Raw genomic sequence first — 18,734 nt, 5'->3', positions numbered from 1 at the left:
TACGTTACCTCTGTTAGTGCCTTTTATCATTGCACACTATGGTCAAGTCAATTGAAAGGAAGCAGCTATTTCTGACAACTCTCCATTACAACAGGCCTTTAGCTATTGAGCTGTACAATGGCATCGAATCACAGCACTGAAGTGACAGCATATCTCCAAAACTTATTCTGACTGACAGACAGACCAAAGTGACATGACCGAAAATGCACAGAATGCATGTTCGCCGCATTCACAGAATGTTCGGGAATGGTCTAATAAAAAAGATTTTCCCAAAGTGAATCTCTTTGCTTTATTTTGCCAATTCCCTCTCCTTTATAATAAATCATACAAATTCTATTATTGTTTACATTGAAACGTAAACAAGAAAGCACGAATAGCTGAACACGAACACTCTTACTTTTAAATATACTTACGACGTTTAAGTTGCAAACATTTCAAACACAATAATCATTGTTAGTCGAGCTCTTACATTAACTGATCTGTTTATTACATGTTAATATTAGGCAAACCAAAGACGTTCTGAGTCTTGGTTTTGCATAACATTCTTTGGAGATTTTCTCATACAGCCACACATAATCAAAGTTGTCAAACCCTTGTTTTTGTCCACTGGTATCAGAGACACTGGTAATTGAAAGAAAAATAACTTAAAAAATAACATTTTCAACTTGAATAGATAAAATATAATTTGCCCCTTGTGGATTTAGTTAAAAACATTTTAACCCTGTAAAGCCTGACATATATTTGTTTTTAATGGATCAGTTTATTAACTTTAGACAAAAGAAAATCGAAAGTTTTTTTTTTTTTTCGTATCATTTGATACATCAGTCTTTTATGGCTCATATAGTTTGAAGTAGTGAGAATGAGGAGCTCATACAGTTTTATTCAGATCCCCAAATTGAGCAAAAATCTTCAGTTTGTTGCAGTTGCTGATATTTGAGGGGTAGGGAGCATTTTTAGAATGATGGTAAAATGCCTTTTACTTGCATAAGAAAGCATGTAGTAGATTGTGCACATATTTTTTTTCAGCAAAGTATTGAACATGTTGATAATTTAGAGACAATTTAGAGAAATGTTCACATCAAATATGATATGCAAGTAAGCTTTATAGGGTTAAATATATTTGTACTTGTTTTAGATCTTACATTGTTAATCTTCCTGGCAACAATGGCTTTTTGATTTGATTTTTGGAAATAACAAACATACTTTTTACTTTCTGCATTCACTATGGAAATATACTGTGATGTAATTTGCATATACCTTTGGAATTCATTTTTTATACAAGAAAAAAAAAACAATTTAGTGTCTTTAAATTCAGAATGACATGATTGTCTAAATGATGACAGTAAGTAAATATCATAGGAAAGAAACCAAAATAACAAGAATGAAGCCTAAAAAAAACCCCCTGTGATTTATGGATTTGGTATTTTGTAATCTGGCTCATGAGAGCCCTCACGGACCCGTCCGAAGCAGCCCAGTAACAGATCCACAGCAGTGTTTACTGTTGATGTGATTTCATCCTCTGTTTTGCCCTGCTTTGGGTTCACTTCCACGATGTCTACAGCAGAGAGAAGTCCTGGAGGAAAGTCGAGAAGAAAGTCAACAGGCCAAACAGTCCATGTAAAAGTATCAAGAATGATTATGGTAATTAAATTGCTAAGCAAAAGCCAAACACAGAAACATTGTAATTAGTGGGTCATTTGGCTTTTTAATAGCTGATGCTGATATCTAGAATATATGGTATAATGTAGATTGATTATAATTCATTAAATTAAATAAACTCTTATTATTATTATTTTTTTAAATCAAGTAAACGTAATACAATGCAATATTGTAACACATTACATTTAAAAGTAAAAGTTACATTTCCCCAACACGGTTTATTAATTAGTTCTCCACCTACATATCCTCGTGTTCTCACCTGTTTGACAGATGTGCTCAGTGATGTAAATCCCCTCTCTATAGGTCAGTCCTCCCGCTACAGGTGTGCCTGTTGCAGGGGACACTGATGGGTCCAATGCATCAATGTCAAAACTCAGGTGGATAGGTTTTTTCACCCTGATCCAGAAAGAGCAGTTATACTTCCACAATAAATATTTACTCTTAAGATATTTTGAATAATTACAAAAAAAGGAGGAAAGAGTCCCAAAGTAACACACTTACTTTGAAAACATGTGATCACATGTCTGCTCCATAACTTTTGCTATTCCAAGTCGATCAACTTCTGTCATGGAGAACGTTTTGATTCCAAGGTACTTCAGGATATAACTGTTATGTAAAGTATGAGTTGGACTTCATAATGGACACTGAAATAGTAATATAATTCACTCTGTTTTACTTAAAGTCCCCCTGTAGTCAATAATTATATCCCTTAAAACTCATCTTTGATCACCAAAATTACATTTTTAAACGTTTTTTTTTTTTTTTTTAAACAGCTTGAATGTAACTCTACACCCTTGTCATCATTTAATATACGCGGTTCAATGAATATGCAGATTAGCCCTGCCTTCACTCACACCAGCTCAGAGATCCACTAGTTGACGATCACATGTAGATGTGATTGGTTACAAGGTAGTTTGTGACGTCAGAAACACCAGCGATTTCAATCCATGTTTTTGAGACATATAAACAACATTAAAAGCTTGATTTTCACCACAGGGGGACATTAAATTATGTATTATTTTGCACTTTTAATTATAACATTATAATCTAGAAACTTACTGTTCTTCTGGGTCCACATCTCGGAGTCCAATGTAGACAATGTCCTTAGATGCTACACAAGGCTTTAACCATGAGAAATTTGGAATTATGGGAATCTGAGAAAGATTAGAAAAAGCGAAATGTTATCAATGTTTCAAATCATAAAATGCCATCTCAAGTAAAGCTAAAAGACTGGAAACTTTTTTTTAAATTGCATAATGCAATTCATTTATCTTTTTTTCTATGAAGTTAGAAACTTCTTATCATCCATGTGGGGAAGAAGGATATTCACAAAGACCAGTCAGAACTCCTAAGAGGGATTTCAATGAGCTTTCTGAAACCCTTAGAAGACTAAAAGTTCAGCCGTTCATTGGTGGACCTCTCCTAGCAAGAGGAACAAATAGGTTCTCACGGTTACTTGGGCTTAATACATGGCTGCAAAAAACCTGCAACATAAAAGGAGTGAACTTCATTGACAACTTCAATCTTTTCTGGAGTCAGATACAGGACTGTATCTGTATACTGTTTAAACAGGATGGCCTCCACCCAAACAAACTTGGTGCTAAAGGACAATATGTACTTCTCCCTCCATCATCCTTCTGCAATGTGTGCCAATGCACTCAACCTGAATGGCACACACACACCTGGACAGAGTATGAATGACCACAGGACTTCACTTTAGCACCGGAATGGACATGCGGTTGACAAGGACAATGACAACACCACGCAGCCACAACAACCTCTGCTCGCAGCCACAACGACCTCTGCTCACGGACACAATCTCAGCTGAGCCCTGCCCACAGAGCTCACCACCGACAGACTGACGGATTAGAACTGCTCCAAGATTCATAAAATGGAAGAACTGGTGTATGCTGGAATGTTCACGCCATGTCTGGCCGGACAAGATGGCCACCGCACCTGAGTTAGCTCTGGAAGATGTAGCACTGATCATAGTGGCCACGGCTATTTTGTGCGTGTGGGCAGCACACACATCGGCTCCAGCCTGTGAGCCCTCGGCCAAGATGGCCGCCGCCGTTCCAGAGTCTCGTCCCAAGATGGCCGCCACGACGCCAGATCCCTATGCGAAGATGGCCGCCACCACACCAGAGCCCTCTGCCAAGATGGCCGCCACGCCAGAGTCTGCAGCCCCTGAACAGCGTCCAGTGGGGACTCTTGCCCCACCCATGGCCAGCCATGTCTATGTTCTGTTCCCCTGCATGAGCCTGGCCCTCCATCCCTCTCCCAAGACCGTCTCCGCTACACCACCCTCCTGAACTTTTGATGTCTTGTTTTGGTTTTATGTTGGGCATCGGGAGCCGCCCATAGAAGGGGGTATATGTCACGTCTTGATTTGGTTCATGTCTTGTTTCATGTCTTATCATGTGTTTCCCTGTGTTAGTCATGTGCTCCCCATGTGATTGTGTCATGCCATTGGTTCATTGTTTTGATTATGTTCACAGGTGTCCCTTGTCTAGTCATTAGTCTTAGTCTTGTGTATTTAAGCCCTCATGTTTCCCATGTGTCTGTCAAGTATTATTTCCCTGTAACAACTGTGGTAAGCGAGTTCATGCCATGCCTTTGTTTTATGTTTGATAATATTTTTGTAAATAAACTGCACTTGGGTTCTCTACAAACTTGCCTTCAGTGGACTTAGTACAGTGTGATTCTGGAGCCTAGGGATGGGGAAATGAAGCCTTGTGAATCACTGAGGTTTTCCCCTGACTGTTCCGGGAAAAGATTCAAAGCTTCGAGAGTGTCGAGAACAGCGCCATCTGATGCTTATTTAAAATAGAGCAGCCAGAAGCCTGTGTTAAAAGCTCTGGCAGATGAAGCAACCACAACACACTCCATAGTTTCAATGTTATGTGTACAAATAAAAGCCTTACATGTTTGTGTTTGATTTGTTCATTAAATAAATTAATTTTCTCTCCTCACAAACACATCAACCAGACTGAACCAACAATGACTCGTTAAATAAGATCTGGGCTTCGAGCCTTCTGACACCCAAAGCGAAACGCACACGTGATTGGACAGAAAGTGAGGCTTCATTTGTCGTCGATCACGTGACTCTAGTAAACCAATACACACCCCGATACGGGGCTTCACTAGAAATTGTGTCGCATGTGCGATACGCACATCGAAGCTTCAGTGTCATACGTAACATCACTACTGGAGCCAGACCTTAGTTTCAGTAGTCATGTTAAAGCAATAACTAAATCAGCATGCTATCATCTGAAAAATATTGCAAGAATTAGATGCTTTGTTTCCATACAACAATTAAACCGGGTGCAATTTTGGCCGTCTGAGAAAAATTTTGCAAATCCTAAAAGATTCCTCTGATCCTAGGCTAAAATCTGAAGTCTTTGATAGTTTGACATGTTCACCAACAGCCGATTAATGACCATTGAGATCGAATTTTACCTCCGAAATTCTGGCAGTGTCAGAAGATTTGTCTCCCAGTCCTGCAGTGTGACTTCTCCTACGACGACCGTCAAATTGTCTTTGTTTTTTAAGACTAGCCATGACCAAAATTAACGTTAGAGATTTCTTTGTAGCCATCACCTTTTTATTTTTATTCCTTCTATGTAAAGCATTTTAAATTGCCATTGTGTATGGAATGTGCTGCATACTGTAAATAAACTTGCCTTGCCTTTATTAGTTAGTTATGAGTGTGCTAAAGGCAGAGATACTGACACCAGCCGTGACCAGGAGATTAAGATGTTACAGTTGAACATCTCTGTTGGAGTAGACTGTGTAACATATTACACAAACTTTAACACAAGTTGCTGAAATGATTAAAGACCTTAGAATGCAGTTCATAGATGAGGTAAGACAGCGGTTGTCCGTGAATGTTTCCGGTTGGCGTGGTCAAAGGTGTGTTGATGTCTGCATGTGCGTCCACCCATAAAACACTCAACTCATGTCTTGAGGCGGCATGACCGGCGATCGAACCAATCGCCAAGCTGAAAGAAACAGCAAACATATTGTTGAGGATGAATATGCATAAAGGTTCAATATTGATTTGGTGCTTGCAAATGTCATATTTAACAGAACCGAAAGCACACAATCACCTGTGATCTCCTCCCAGCATCACACAAGTGTTGCCATCGCTTTTGATCTTCTGCACAGCTCCAGAGAGCAGCTCATTGGCTCGGCCGACTGCTCTCGGAGACTTCAGCCTGCCGATGGGCTCATCATTGGGAACTTCTTCAAATGTCAGATTCCCATAATCCTTCACTACACAACCTGGGAAGGGACAGAGGGCTTGAAACAAAGTAGCTTTTAAAAGGAATAGTTCTCCCCAACATGAAAATGCTGTCATCATTTACACAACCGTATGATTTTCTAGTTTTACCATGGAACACTATAGGAAAAATGTACTGATGCACTCTTTTCCAAATAATTAAAGTGAATGAGGGAGGGGACTTGCGCTCCCCAAAAAAATAAACATAAATAAAATCTACAGAAATCTTATCTCTATATTTCATGCATGACTGACAATAGATGGAAAATTTGTATGCAATTGAAATACATAAATCGTATTTACATACGTACATAAGGGTAAAAGGCCCACCTCGCCACCTCATTCATTTATAAGATCTCTAAACAAAATAAACCACTTTTATGATTTATTTTCACACAAAATCTGTTGATCCATAAATGTTCAATGCAAACATCTATTTTTTTCTGCAATCATACACTATGGGAGTAGTAAAAAGCAATTTTTTTCTTAAGGTGTGGCTTTAGCCCGTTGTACTATATGTATACACTATATATATATATATATATATATATATATATATATATATATATATATATATATATATATTATATATATATATATACACACACACACACACACGAGGAAAGCTGAAGATTTAACATTGACTTCTGGTGTTTCAAAAGTGTGCTTATTCAAATATTAAATGAATGATTCAAAAATCTTGAAATGAATATCTAAATAAATTACTCATTTAATACAGCCTGTCACTGATTTGACTTCTCCAAAATGTAGAGTTTTCCATTCTACCATTTACCATACCAACAGCATTAAACATTACTAGGTTTGTTTGAGTTAAGATGTGTAAATACATGCTTCACTCTTATTTAGTAACCCAGTCCTCAATATTGAATACACAGAGAAAGGGGAGTGGAACAATGTCAGTGTTACTGCTCCTATGAGATCGCATCTTATAGTAAATAAAGACAACACATGGCAGCACTGATCTAATATCCCTGTTCATGGCATCAGTCCCTTCAGCTATCTATTTAAAGTTATAAAACATTTGTGCAATCACAGAGCTATAAACTCGTGAAAAAAATGCTTTTTTTAGAGTATATAGGCTCAGAAGAAATAAAGCATTTAAGGCTCTTTTTATAGAAATGGCAATGATGAATATTGACTGTACTCAGCCTAAATTATTAAAATACACATTAGTATAGGTACTGTGTAGTTGACAAATAAAATGTAACAATTTCAACATCAATATTTAGGTTAAAGTGTAAAAGAATGCATATAAGTAGTCTAGATATGTTTTAGATACTATAGATGGTCACAATTTAATAATCAATTTTAATCACATTTGACCTAACATTTCATGCAGTCTCTTTATTTGTACTCAGCATATTTAATATGAATGTATAAGGATATTAAATTGCATATTTAATAATTAAACAAGAAAGAAAAAAATGTTGCTTCAAATATTTTAGATGCATTTTACTGTACTGAAAGATTGCTATCTAAGTAGTGTAAATATCAGGAGGTGTAGTGGTGTAGTAGTGGCACCTTGCCCTTTAAGTTTCTGCACCAATCCAGCAGCTCGAATGAGGTCTGCTCCTCTCTGCACACCATCCCTCTGCTGCAGTAACAGGCAATAACATGAGCACTAGACCGGCATCATACTGCACCATGCGTGGATTTACATGCAAACATATCATTTTTCATTCGTGAATATCATTATTTTAAACGAGAAAAGGACTTTTGGCCTTTATATCTCACCTGTCCTTTAGAGAAAGGCGCACCTATTATCCCCACACTGTGCTGATGATGGAGGTCTCTTCTGAATATGTGAAAAGCGGCTCTTAATTCGCCGAAGCGCTTCATCGCTGTTACAGTGTCTCCAGCAGCAATCTGGAATAAAGCGGCTCAAATCAAAGCAGATTACAGGACGAGTGACGACACGCTGGCTGCTGGCAGTCATTGGGCCCCTCGCGGCTGATCTATTAACCTTTTTTTTTTTTTTTTTTTTTTTTTCTGTTTTGGGCAAGAAAAGTTCTCATTTGAAAGCCGCAGTCGCCTAATTTGCATAGAAAGTGGTTCATTATCAAATGAAGCGATTGTGAAAATATTAACTTTTCTATTAAGGATCAAGAAAATACATTTTACTGTAAGTTATATCATATATTTATTTAAAGTCTACTCTATCTTATTATCAAGGGTTATTATTTTATTAAGACTTTTGAAGTTATATGAAATATATAGGGGTAAATTCAGAGTGATAGGGACACTTTTTGCCGTTGAGATGACTTGGAAAAGTGCCCCAATCAACCTGAATTCAGTCCTATTTATTTTGTCTCAAATGTACAATGTTTATATTACAGTTTTTCTCAATTGCTAAAACACAATTTCTGAAACCTTGCTCCATTTTCTGAAAACATGAAACACAAAACCTCATCTTCAAGCACTATTTACAAAACCTCTGACTCCTCTCGCAAAATGAAACTTTCGCCTCAAAACAGTTTTACCTGTGTTCAAAATCACTGCTCTCAAATCATAAACAAAGTGATCAGAATGATATACACTATCAAGCAGTCAGTAAACAATACACCAAAAAATAGAAAACACATTGTTCGAAACATATAGCCTAGTTCTCAGGGAGAAGTACATTTTTAATCTCAAAACAAATTTCATATTTGTCTGTCATTGTCTTTTGATGAACGAAAACATAGTAGCTCAAAACTGATCAGAAATTACTACTCTGCTTTGCTCTTTGCAATTTTTTTTTTGTTCTTCCTCCTCCTTGTACCCCTATTTTTACAGTACTGTACCCTGCATCTCACAAACTTGTCCTTTGTCTCTGTGATACTGTAATTCTTGTTCTTTGTTGATATGAACCTGCAGCCAGTCAAAATCTATTGAGCAGTCAGTACTGTAAACAAATGGTACTGTTAACAATGTTCAGGGCCATACAATTTGTTCATTGTACAGTATACAGCCTACAATGCACTGTATAGTGCATTGCACTGTGTACAGTATACAATACTAAAAGGGACAAAAATCAAAGGAGTAAACATGTGATCAATGTGCTTCTTCTTGTCTTTGGGCTGGGTCAGGCCAGAGCACGTCGTAGTCGACATCACAAGCAATATTGTCCCTCCTCCTTTCTTGCCCTCCTCCCCCTCTTCCTTTCTACAATTAGCTAAATGTGTTCAGGCAACTGAGAACTTTGTTCAGCCAATGGGTTTCAGTAATTGAGAAAAACTGTAAGTATTAGCCTGTTATTATTAGTTAACATTTAAGAATTAAGTACATTTTTAAAAATATTTTATTTAATACACATTTTTGCATAGCTGAAGTAACTTTTAAACATTATTTTCCGAAATTCATATGCAGTTCATAATAAGGGACTACAGAATATTGTAAACATTTATTTGTCACGTTACAAGATTGTTTAAAATTAAGTGAGATAAAACTGTTAGAACACTTCATCTGATAAACAAATGTATCCTCATCTGTAGATTTAATCTAAAAAATCTGATGTTAAAATACTACAACCCCAAAACAGAAAAAGTTGGGACTCTGTACAAATTGTGAGTAAAAAAGGAATGGAATAATTTACAAATCTCATAAACTTATATTTTATTCACAATAGAATATAGATAACATATCAAATGTTGAAAGTGAGACATTTTGAAATGTCATGCCAAATATTGGCTCATTTTGGATTTCATGAGAGCTACACATTCCAAAAAAGTTGGGACAGGTAGCAATAAGAGGCCGGAAAAGTTAAATGTACATATAAGGAACAGCTGGAGGACCAATTTGCAACTTATTAGGTCAATTGGCAACATGATTGGGTATAAAAAGAGCCTCTCAGAGTGGCAGTGTCTCTCAGAAGTCAAGATGGGCAGAGAATCACCAATTCCCCCAATGCTGCGGCGAAAAATAGTGGAGCAATATCAGAAAGGAGTTTCTCAGAGAAAAATTGCAAAGAGTTTGAAGTTATCATCATCTACAGTGCATAATATCATCCAAAGATTCAGAGACTCTGGAACAATCTCTGTGCGTAAGGGTCAAGGCCGGAAAACCATACTGGATGCCCGTGATCTTCGGGCCCTTAGACGGCACTGCATCACATACAGGAATGCTACTGTAATGGAAATCACAACATGGGCTCAGGAATACTTCCAGAAAACATTGTCGGTGAACACAATCCACCGTGCCATTCGCCGTTGCCAGCTAAAACTCTATAGGTCAAAAAAGAAGCCATATCTAAACAGGATCTAGAAGCGCAGGCGTTTTCTCTGGGCCAAGGCTCATTAAAAATGGACTGTGGCAAAGTGGAAAACTGTTCTGTGGTCAGACAAATCAAAATTTGAAGTTCTTTTTGGAAAACTGGGACGCCATGTCATCCAGACTAAAGAGGACAAGGACAACCCAAGTTGTTATCAGCGCTCAGTTCAGAAGCCTGCATCTCTGATGGTATGGGGTTGCATGAGTGCGTGTGGCATGGGCAGCTTACACATCTGGAAAGGCACCATCAATGCTGAAAGGTATATCCAAGTTCTAGAACAACATATGCTCCCATCCAGACGTCGTCTCTTTCAGGGAAGACCTTGCATTTTCCAACATGACAATGCCAGACCACATGCTGCATCAATTACAATATCATGGCTGCGTAGAAGAAGGATCCGGGTACTGAAATGGCCAGCCTGCAGTCCTGATCTTTCACCCATAGAAAACATTTGGTGCATCATAAAGAGGAAGATGCAACAAAGAAGACCTAAGACAGTTGAGCACTAGAAGCCTGTATTAGACAAGAATGGGACAACATTCCTATTCCTAAACTTGAGCAACTTGTCTCCTCAGTCCCCAGACGTTTGCAGACTGTTATAAAAAGAAGAGGGGATGCCACACAGTGGTAAACATGGCCTTGTCCCAACTTTTTTGAGATGTGTTGATGCCATGAAATTTAAAATCAACTTATTTTCCCCTTAAAATTATACAATATAAAATTTTGAAACTTCCACATCATTGCATTCTGTTTTTATTCACAGTTTGTAGTGTCCCAACTTTTTCTGATTTGGGGTTGTATTTATTTTACTGTCCTGTTCCACCTGTACATACTATGTAACAATAACTGGGTTACAATGGTAACACTATATAACCAAGTATTGGGTAGCGAGTGATTAGATAAAATAGGTTTAGGGATAGGTTCAGGGTTAGTACCTAGTCATAACGGTTACAATTTATGTTAAGGTGTTGAAGGGTTACAAATTTAAGAATATATTTCAAATATGCTTCTGTACATAACATCATGGTAAAGAATCTTTTAAGGTTAAGATCTCAGCAAAGTTGCAATTTCTGTTCTCTCCTTATTGTCAGACTGATGGGAGTAGCACACGAATGATTCACTGAGAATCTCACCTTTTGTTCTGCAAATGGCTTTCGGACCCAAATGGCTCTTGGAGCCTTATGCTGATTGAATTAGGATGGGCCAGACCCTCAGTCTAGGGTGTTACCTTAACCTGTATACTTAATTTGCATGCTTTGTTCAGAATCTCCACCTCTATATAATCCCTCCCCCTTGGAATGTATATAACTACAATGCATACTGTATTAGAGTTAGATCATGTTGGAAGTACTACAGCAACGTACAGCGGAGTTCTCAATAAAGAAACTAACTTCCGTTGAACGCGATCCCAACTGTCTCCTGGTCTCTGCTTCGATGAAAGAAAACTTTCCAACAGTGTTATTGTTACAGTGTAATTATATATTTAAGTATGGAGTAATATTAATTAACAACATGTACTTACTATAGGGCTAGGTTAGGATTAGGTTGAGGTTTAGTTGCATGCAAGTATGCATAATTTACTGTTATTACTATGGTAAGTACATGTAACGTCTGTAACAAGGACATTGTAAAATACATTAGTTACACACTAGCAAGTAGCCTACACTCTAGTGACCCCATTGCATATAGGTTCCATTGTTGTTATATACGGTATATTATTATGCCTGTGGTCCATTGCCTTTGAACAAACTATGAAAAAGCAAGGGATCAAAAGTAACCGTAACTCTTTCACATCTAAAGTTAAAGATTGCATCATAGTAAATAATAGACAAAGCATATAACTGATTGATATAATTAAAAAGTTAAGGCTGATGCTATGACATTTATATCATCAGTTGCATTTGGTTCATATTGGCCAGGCATTTTGAAATCACTGGTTTCTTTTTAGTTTCACATAATTGTTTCACAATAACACGCAGAATCATGATTTTTATGTAGGTATATGAGGCACATTGTATTTACAGGTGCTCCAGAAAGATAGAACCACATTGAACAGGCAGCTTAGATCTGAATATGTATGCATGGCAGAGATACCAAATGTGTAACCCATTAAAACTGTTTTGTTAATGTGAGCATATTGTTCAACACATTTCCCAGGCTCATCTTTTTATGATATTCAGATTTTAGAGGAAGATTAGTTTGCATTACAAAATGTCATTCAATGCCATAAAACTCTTCTAAAAAAATTAGACATTAACATCATGTGTGTCGTTTTTATATAATCTTAGTAAAAGCATGTGGTATCCAGTGATTTTGTGGCTTGCAAAAAGCCACACATTTTACATTGACTTCTGCATGGGCAGTTCAAAGGGGCACAGGTCAAAGGTAGGACAGGTCAAGCCGCCAGTGAGGTGACAAAGTGTGCTGTGGAACCGGCGGGCAGACTGACCCATGTTCTAGCAGAACAGTTCATCAGTAAATATTATGTAAGAATAATGAATGCACACTCAGAGGGTGTGAGAAGCGCCTGTGATGGTGTGAAAGTCTTGGGACTCTAAAAGTAGCTCTGCAGTGATTCACCGAGGACAGACTCCATTTCATGAATAACCTTCTGCACCTGGTGCTCAACTTCCTCACATTCATCTGTAAAACAAGGAGGAATAAATCAATTCTGAAGTATTTCTGACTGTTAAAGAAACGTTATGAAAATGACAGACTTAAGTGTTCTTACACTAAGTTACAGAATCATGTGAGCTCATTTGATGAAATATTGATGTATTATTCTTACCCTCCATGAGCTCAGCCAGGAATGGGATGGTCTCTGGCAGAAGAACCATGTAGTTCTCCTTCAGCTTGCTTGCCAACTCCAGCAACATGACAAGTGCAGAGAAACGCACCTGAAAAGAAATGCCAACAGGGACATTTATTTATTTTTACTTCTACACTATATTCAACAGCTCGTTCCGTGCATCATGCGTCATTACACCATTTCTGTCACTGCACAGAACTTTCCAGTTTTGGTTTTCAATCCGATCAAGTGTTAACATGTCCTATCGAACAATTAGAAAGGGTTTAACCCACCCCTTACCATCCATATGAAAATGTTCTTTTAACCAATTCATTACTTTTGATGTGTTTACATGTGATTTTTCTTTATTCTGACTGTGCAACTAATCCAATTACAAAAGTCATTATTAGGGTCCATCTAAAACACAGCTGGTGTGCCTGACTGAGCGCATTCATTGGACGCTTGTTTACATGTATTCATTTAGCAGACATTTCTTTAAAGCAACTTACAAATTACAATGGAATAATTGCAATTTTGAAAGAAAGTATCAGTATTGTTCTTATTCACAAATATGAATTTCAATACCAATTTTCATAATTGATTTTTGAGCCCTGTAAATTGGTACCACACACACTGGCACATAACTTGAGCACTGTATTTATCATACTCAAGAATCTGCATACCTTGGGTGAACTGTGACGCATCTTTAGCAGAATCTGATAATTGAGAACTTTCCACTGCGAGTCGTCTCCCATGGCGACAGCAAACTGGGCGATACAAGGCACCAAATGTTTGGTAATGTGGGTCTTGTAGATCTCATCTCCTCCTAGCATGTTCTCCAACTTCAGACACATAAAAACAAATTCATTAGACACCACAATGACAGGAAAAACCTTTATACCAATACTAAGTTTTGATCCAAGTTTTTCCAAGTTAAAAAAAAAAAGTATTTTAACAAATATCTACATGTATCTGCAAGAGTCAAATTATCCAATAATCTTTTTAGAGCTGTATCAACTTGACAGATGACAGTCATCAGGGTCTTCAGAAGGGGTGTCCAAACTGGAGAGTTTAGCTCTAACTTGCCTCAACACTGAGCTGTTCAGGTGTTTGGAGCTGAACTCTGCAGGACAGTTATGTGTGTGTGTGACATGTGTGACAACACCAGTAATACCGGTACCATCGTTGGGGGGGGATGTTGGAGTTTTTCCATCTTTTTCCACCTTTTCCAAAATCGCTTACAGTGCGTGTCCACTGGCGTAGAGCACAGCAAGCGTTTCAATTAATTTCTATGGAAGCTCAACTTCTATAGGAATGAACTGAAAATGCTCGCTCTGCTCCGCTTACTCCGCGGCAGGTGACACACACCGTTATGAATGCCCGTGCGGCAGTGCGCATTTAACTTCGAATTAGCACCAATTCAGGGGCAGAAATTGCTTGAATGGTGGCGGGTTCATTATTATTCTTAATGAAAAACACAACAACAAACAGTACAATGACAAACTCGCTTAAATAACGGTTTTAGATTTCGCTTTGAAACCAATCTTCCGTCAGTCAAGAGTGAGGCGAAGTAAGCTGAAATCTGACTCCTGCTGCTGAGCTGTGCTGTGGCTCACGCTAAATTGAGCAGACGTGTTCAGTTTTTAATAGTAGTGTCTGTTCTCTAACTGAACTAAATGATTTTTATTACTATAAAGCAGGGGTAGGCAACCTACGGTACGCATGCCAACACTGACACAACATGTTCCTGCATGTTGGTTACACCAGCATTTACAACCCCGGTCCTTGAGGCACACCAACAATACACATTTTGGTTGTCTCCCTAACCTTTGCAAGAAATTCAGCCTTTTGATGATCTCAGGAAAGTTACCATCTAGATGTCTTTTTTCTTCTTTTTTTACTTTAAGCCCGAGAAATATCAAATTGAATTTAAATTCAGAAGCTGAAAACAGGTCCATCATTGATGAGATGCATTTAATTCACTGTCTATAAAAATTAAAATGATTATGCACTTTTTAATCAATTATGAAATTGATAATCCAACAGATTATCCAATATCTTTATTTATTTCATAACATATTGCAATGGAATAAAACAGGAATGTTGAATGGATTGTAGTTATTGATACACTCAATTCATGTGCTACACTGACCTGATCCACCAGGGGCGCCAGCAGAGCATCAGCCCTTTCCTTACTGAGGAAGCGCTGAGTGTCATAGAGGCAGATCTTGTGGAGGCAGTCCAACACAAACTGCAGCAGCTGGCTACTCTTTGTCACGTTATCATCATCGTCATCATCTGAATCATCGTCATCATCTGAATCAAAGAAGGCTTTGTCTACGGACAGAAGGGGTGGAGGTCAAAGCAAATTACATAACTTAAAAATAAATGTGTCAATGAAAATGACTGAATTGTATCTTCATACAAACATATTTCAGACTACCTGTGAGGGAAATGTTGAGCTGCTGCAGTAGATCAGAAAAGGGTTTGACCAGCTGCCCAGCAAACAACACAAACAGTCCTTTGAGTTTGTCGGCGATGCGGTCTGCCAGTCTGTAGAACGTCAACAGCCGGTCTTTAGAAGCGCCATCAATCTTTGACCAGTCAAACAACTGCAGAAAAGTAAAAAGGAGATTTAATCAGCATGCATTTACACTTTGAATGTTCTTGAAAGTAACTTACAAAGTACATATTGAGCTTTTGACAATTACTACAACAAGTGTCTAAGAATCTATTTTTGACTGATGAATCGTCCAATTTATTGGCTACTACCGTGCCCACTTGGATGAAAGGCTGGGTATTGAGACAGATTTCATAAATTGATATGATTCTGATTCACAAGCTCTTGATTCAATTCCAATTTTGATTAGATTTGATTTAATATAGATTCAGTTGGATATTTAATCAAGATATGTTCAAGTGAATTTTTTTTTAATAAAATGAAGGACAAAGACACATTACATAGAACAAGTGACAGGTCTATTAGTTACATTTACAATCTAAGACTTATTGCACATAAATTTTGACATACCATATCATTTGCTGCTATGGGTATATCACTGTCAATCATTGTAGTTTCTGATTCAATCATGCATTTAAATACAGTTGTAAATCCAGAAACTTTGCAGTGTACTGAGCACCATGAAAAACAAAGCTTTATTCAAATTATATATGGTTTATAAACAGAAAGTGAGCAAAGAATGCTTCCTTTATAATCACTGAAGCTGTCAATCACTTAGGCCTGCTCACTGTGATCTACACTCCTGCAAAAACTCCAGCTATAATCAAAAAAAGCTGTCTACACAGCACAATGAATCTCTTATTTACATCAAGTTTACACTTTGCTGGTAATATGATCCATAGTCTCATGATCTGATTCATGTTATGTTTCTCATAATATAATGTGTTATGCATGTTATGTTTCTGTTATATTTCTCTACACTCAGTGTACATTTATGCCTGTCTTTATGCCTGCTGTAATGTTTATTGGACTTACTATTGTAAAGTGACCTTGAGTTTGTAGAACGGCGCTATATAAAATAAACGTACAATTATTACTATTAATATTTATTAATAATGAAAGAATTTGCGTGTACAGAACTCTAAAGCATACAATTAATTAAAACTCCAGTGTTTTGAGCAGTGTAGAAAGAATTAAACACCACTGATTGTGTTCACGCGCTCAACAGATATGTCTGTAATTGGCTACAATGACCAATGCTTCAAAAACACGTTGTAAATAACCTTTAATGATCTTCACAGAGCGCTTACACAGATACACGTGGGAGCGTTTAAAAAGCTGTCGCCTATAAGCAGTTACCGAATATACCCGGTACTACCTGTACTGCAGAAATGCTGGTATCATCACATTTTTAACATTTCAGTACTGACCTGGTCATTTTGACAAGTCTATCTCAAACCAATCCTCATGTTCAGGTTAAGGAAAACAAGCTAATGCTGTTAACAATGCAGGGAACACTGTCAGTTGGTACATTACTATAATATTAAAGGTTAAAATTAACAGTCAAAATTAAAAAAATTAAAAAAACTTTTTAATGATGTAATTATGATACAAGTATGTTTCTAAAATAGTAATTAATATGTAACGTAGTGCAAATATTTAACAAAATACTCCTCTCTAGAGTTAACTAACAAGCTAAGGACTTTGAATGGGTTTCCAAATCCAAAATGATTCTCGAAGCAGTGTTTTGAAAGTGCCCATAACTGGTATTATTTATGCATTAAAAATAAGTTATTAGTTATTAGAGGAAGTTATTAGAGGAAGTCTTTTTTCGCACTAAACAGTAGATGGTTACCTTGAAGAAGAGAGGTCTGAAAGTGACTTCTGAAAGTTTCATAATCATCACTAGTAGACAGTCAATCACATAGCACTCAATTTCACCAGTCTTCTTTAGATCTCCCTATTAAATAAAGTTATATTAGTAATCATCAGTAAGTGCACTTATTGAATAAACAATACATTGAAACAGGGGTATGCAGTACCTGGCAATGCTGGGCACGGAAATCAAGAGCAGACAGGAAAAAGGAAGTGAGCTCTGACTGGTGGTTGTTGAGTTGGTCTTTCTCCATGTGAGTGATATGTTCCTTCAGGATGGTCATCAGTGGACCAAGACGTTTCTGCGACAGGTAAGAGAAGGGAATCAGCTGAGAATTAAACACTAGTAATAATATAAGGATTTCAGTTTGTTGAGATTTTTGACTGATTCCTTATTAAAGCTACTAAAGTTATTCAGCCAAGAGCAGTGTGTTTTTCTCTTTTTTTTCTTTTTTTTATTAACATTATTGACACAGACGGCTTTCAAGAATGTTAGGCTGCTTTCAGACTTAATGCACTGATACACATAATGATAGGATTCGATTTTCTCAATTGTTTAAGTTCATTAACCAACTACGTTTACATGAACACACATCAAGATGGGCATTTTGACAACTTTGTGTGTATTTGACCATTTAAGCGTGACATTCAGCTTTCTCCGTGTGCACGTCGGGTGTGTGTCAGTCAGTGAATGAATACTGCTTTGAGTTTAATACATTTTTAACATGAAGCTTTATTCTCTCATTCATGCATGTTTCAAACTCTTTGGTATTTCAGTAATACAGCCAATCCTACCTGATGAACATCCACCATGTCGCAGTAGCATTTTGTGATTGTGGGAATGAGGACCCTGGGAGGCACCTTTGTGGCAAGAGTGGAGCTGAGAGAGGCGAGACGTACAGACAGCTGAGGGCAAGATGTAAGTTGCTCGGCTACCAGAGTTAAGCGAGTGACCTAGAACACCAGGAAATAATGAGAAGATTCAAATAAGAACCTCGTAAATAAAACTTATTTGAATCACATATGCTACTCTAAGATTTATCTTGAAGTAACCCTGCTACTGACCTGAGAGATAGTGTCCTGAAGGTAGGGGCTGAGAAAGTGTGTTAGCGTCTCTGATACGCGCTGTAGAGCTGTGACGGCACTCAGCAGGTAGATTTCATTGTTCAGCAGGTCCTTCCTCTCCTTCAGAGTATCTAGCACTACAGGCATCAGCCTAAATACAACACAATAAAGAAGCCATGAAGATCATTCACTTCCAGTAAGTTTTAAAAATAGAATCATTCTCAATTCCCACCCCTAGTGATTTAAAGCCCAAAGCATACTTCAGTTGACGCGAACGCTTAGTGTATGCGTACAGCCAAACGCATAGCCTTTCAAAGTAAACTTCATTTGATAG

General features: G+C 37.5%; 2 protein-coding genes across 2 annotated transcripts in view; both read right to left on the bottom strand.

Annotated features, from left to right (window-relative positions):
• Nucleotides 1-256: 256 nt before the first annotated feature.
• arg1 (arginase 1) lies at nt 257-7,877 on the bottom strand. Its single transcript, XM_084134992.1, has 8 exons — nt 7,697-7,877; nt 7,484-7,556; nt 5,769-5,943; nt 5,501-5,660; nt 2,719-2,813; nt 2,161-2,265; nt 1,919-2,055; nt 257-1,573 (listed from the first exon to the last, which is right to left on the bottom strand). Exons 1-8 carry the CDS (start codon nt 7,799-7,801, stop codon nt 1,410-1,412), a joined length of 1,014 nt encoding a protein of 337 aa, XP_083991118.1. The 5' UTR covers nt 7,802-7,877; the 3' UTR covers nt 257-1,409.
• A 4,306-nt stretch (nt 7,878-12,183) lies between these two features.
• heatr1 (HEAT repeat containing 1) overlaps nt 12,184-18,734 on the bottom strand; it is a 32,143-nt gene continuing 25,592 nt past the window's right edge. The window contains exons 37-45 of the mRNA XM_084134858.1: nt 18,401-18,551; nt 18,131-18,289; nt 17,503-17,637; nt 17,316-17,420; nt 15,443-15,611; nt 15,152-15,336; nt 13,683-13,841; nt 13,000-13,108; nt 12,184-12,854 (exon numbers count right to left, since the gene is read on the bottom strand). Of these exons, the coding sequence (XP_083990984.1) occupies nt 12,766-12,854; nt 13,000-13,108; nt 13,683-13,841; nt 15,152-15,336; nt 15,443-15,611; nt 17,316-17,420; nt 17,503-17,637; nt 18,131-18,289; nt 18,401-18,551 (1,261 nt within the window). The 3' untranslated portion in view covers nt 12,184-12,765. The remainder of the gene's footprint in view (nt 12,855-12,999; nt 13,109-13,682; nt 13,842-15,151; nt 15,337-15,442; nt 15,612-17,315; nt 17,421-17,502; nt 17,638-18,130; nt 18,290-18,400; nt 18,552-18,734) is intronic.

This window comes from Abramis brama (genome assembly GCF_963993115.1).
Source record: "Abramis brama genome assembly, chromosome: 14".
Taxonomy (NCBI): domain Eukaryota; kingdom Metazoa; phylum Chordata; class Actinopteri; order Cypriniformes; family Leuciscidae; genus Abramis; species Abramis brama.
Note: the sequence above shows the minus strand (reverse complement) of the source record. Positions and strands in the feature narration are given on the sequence as shown.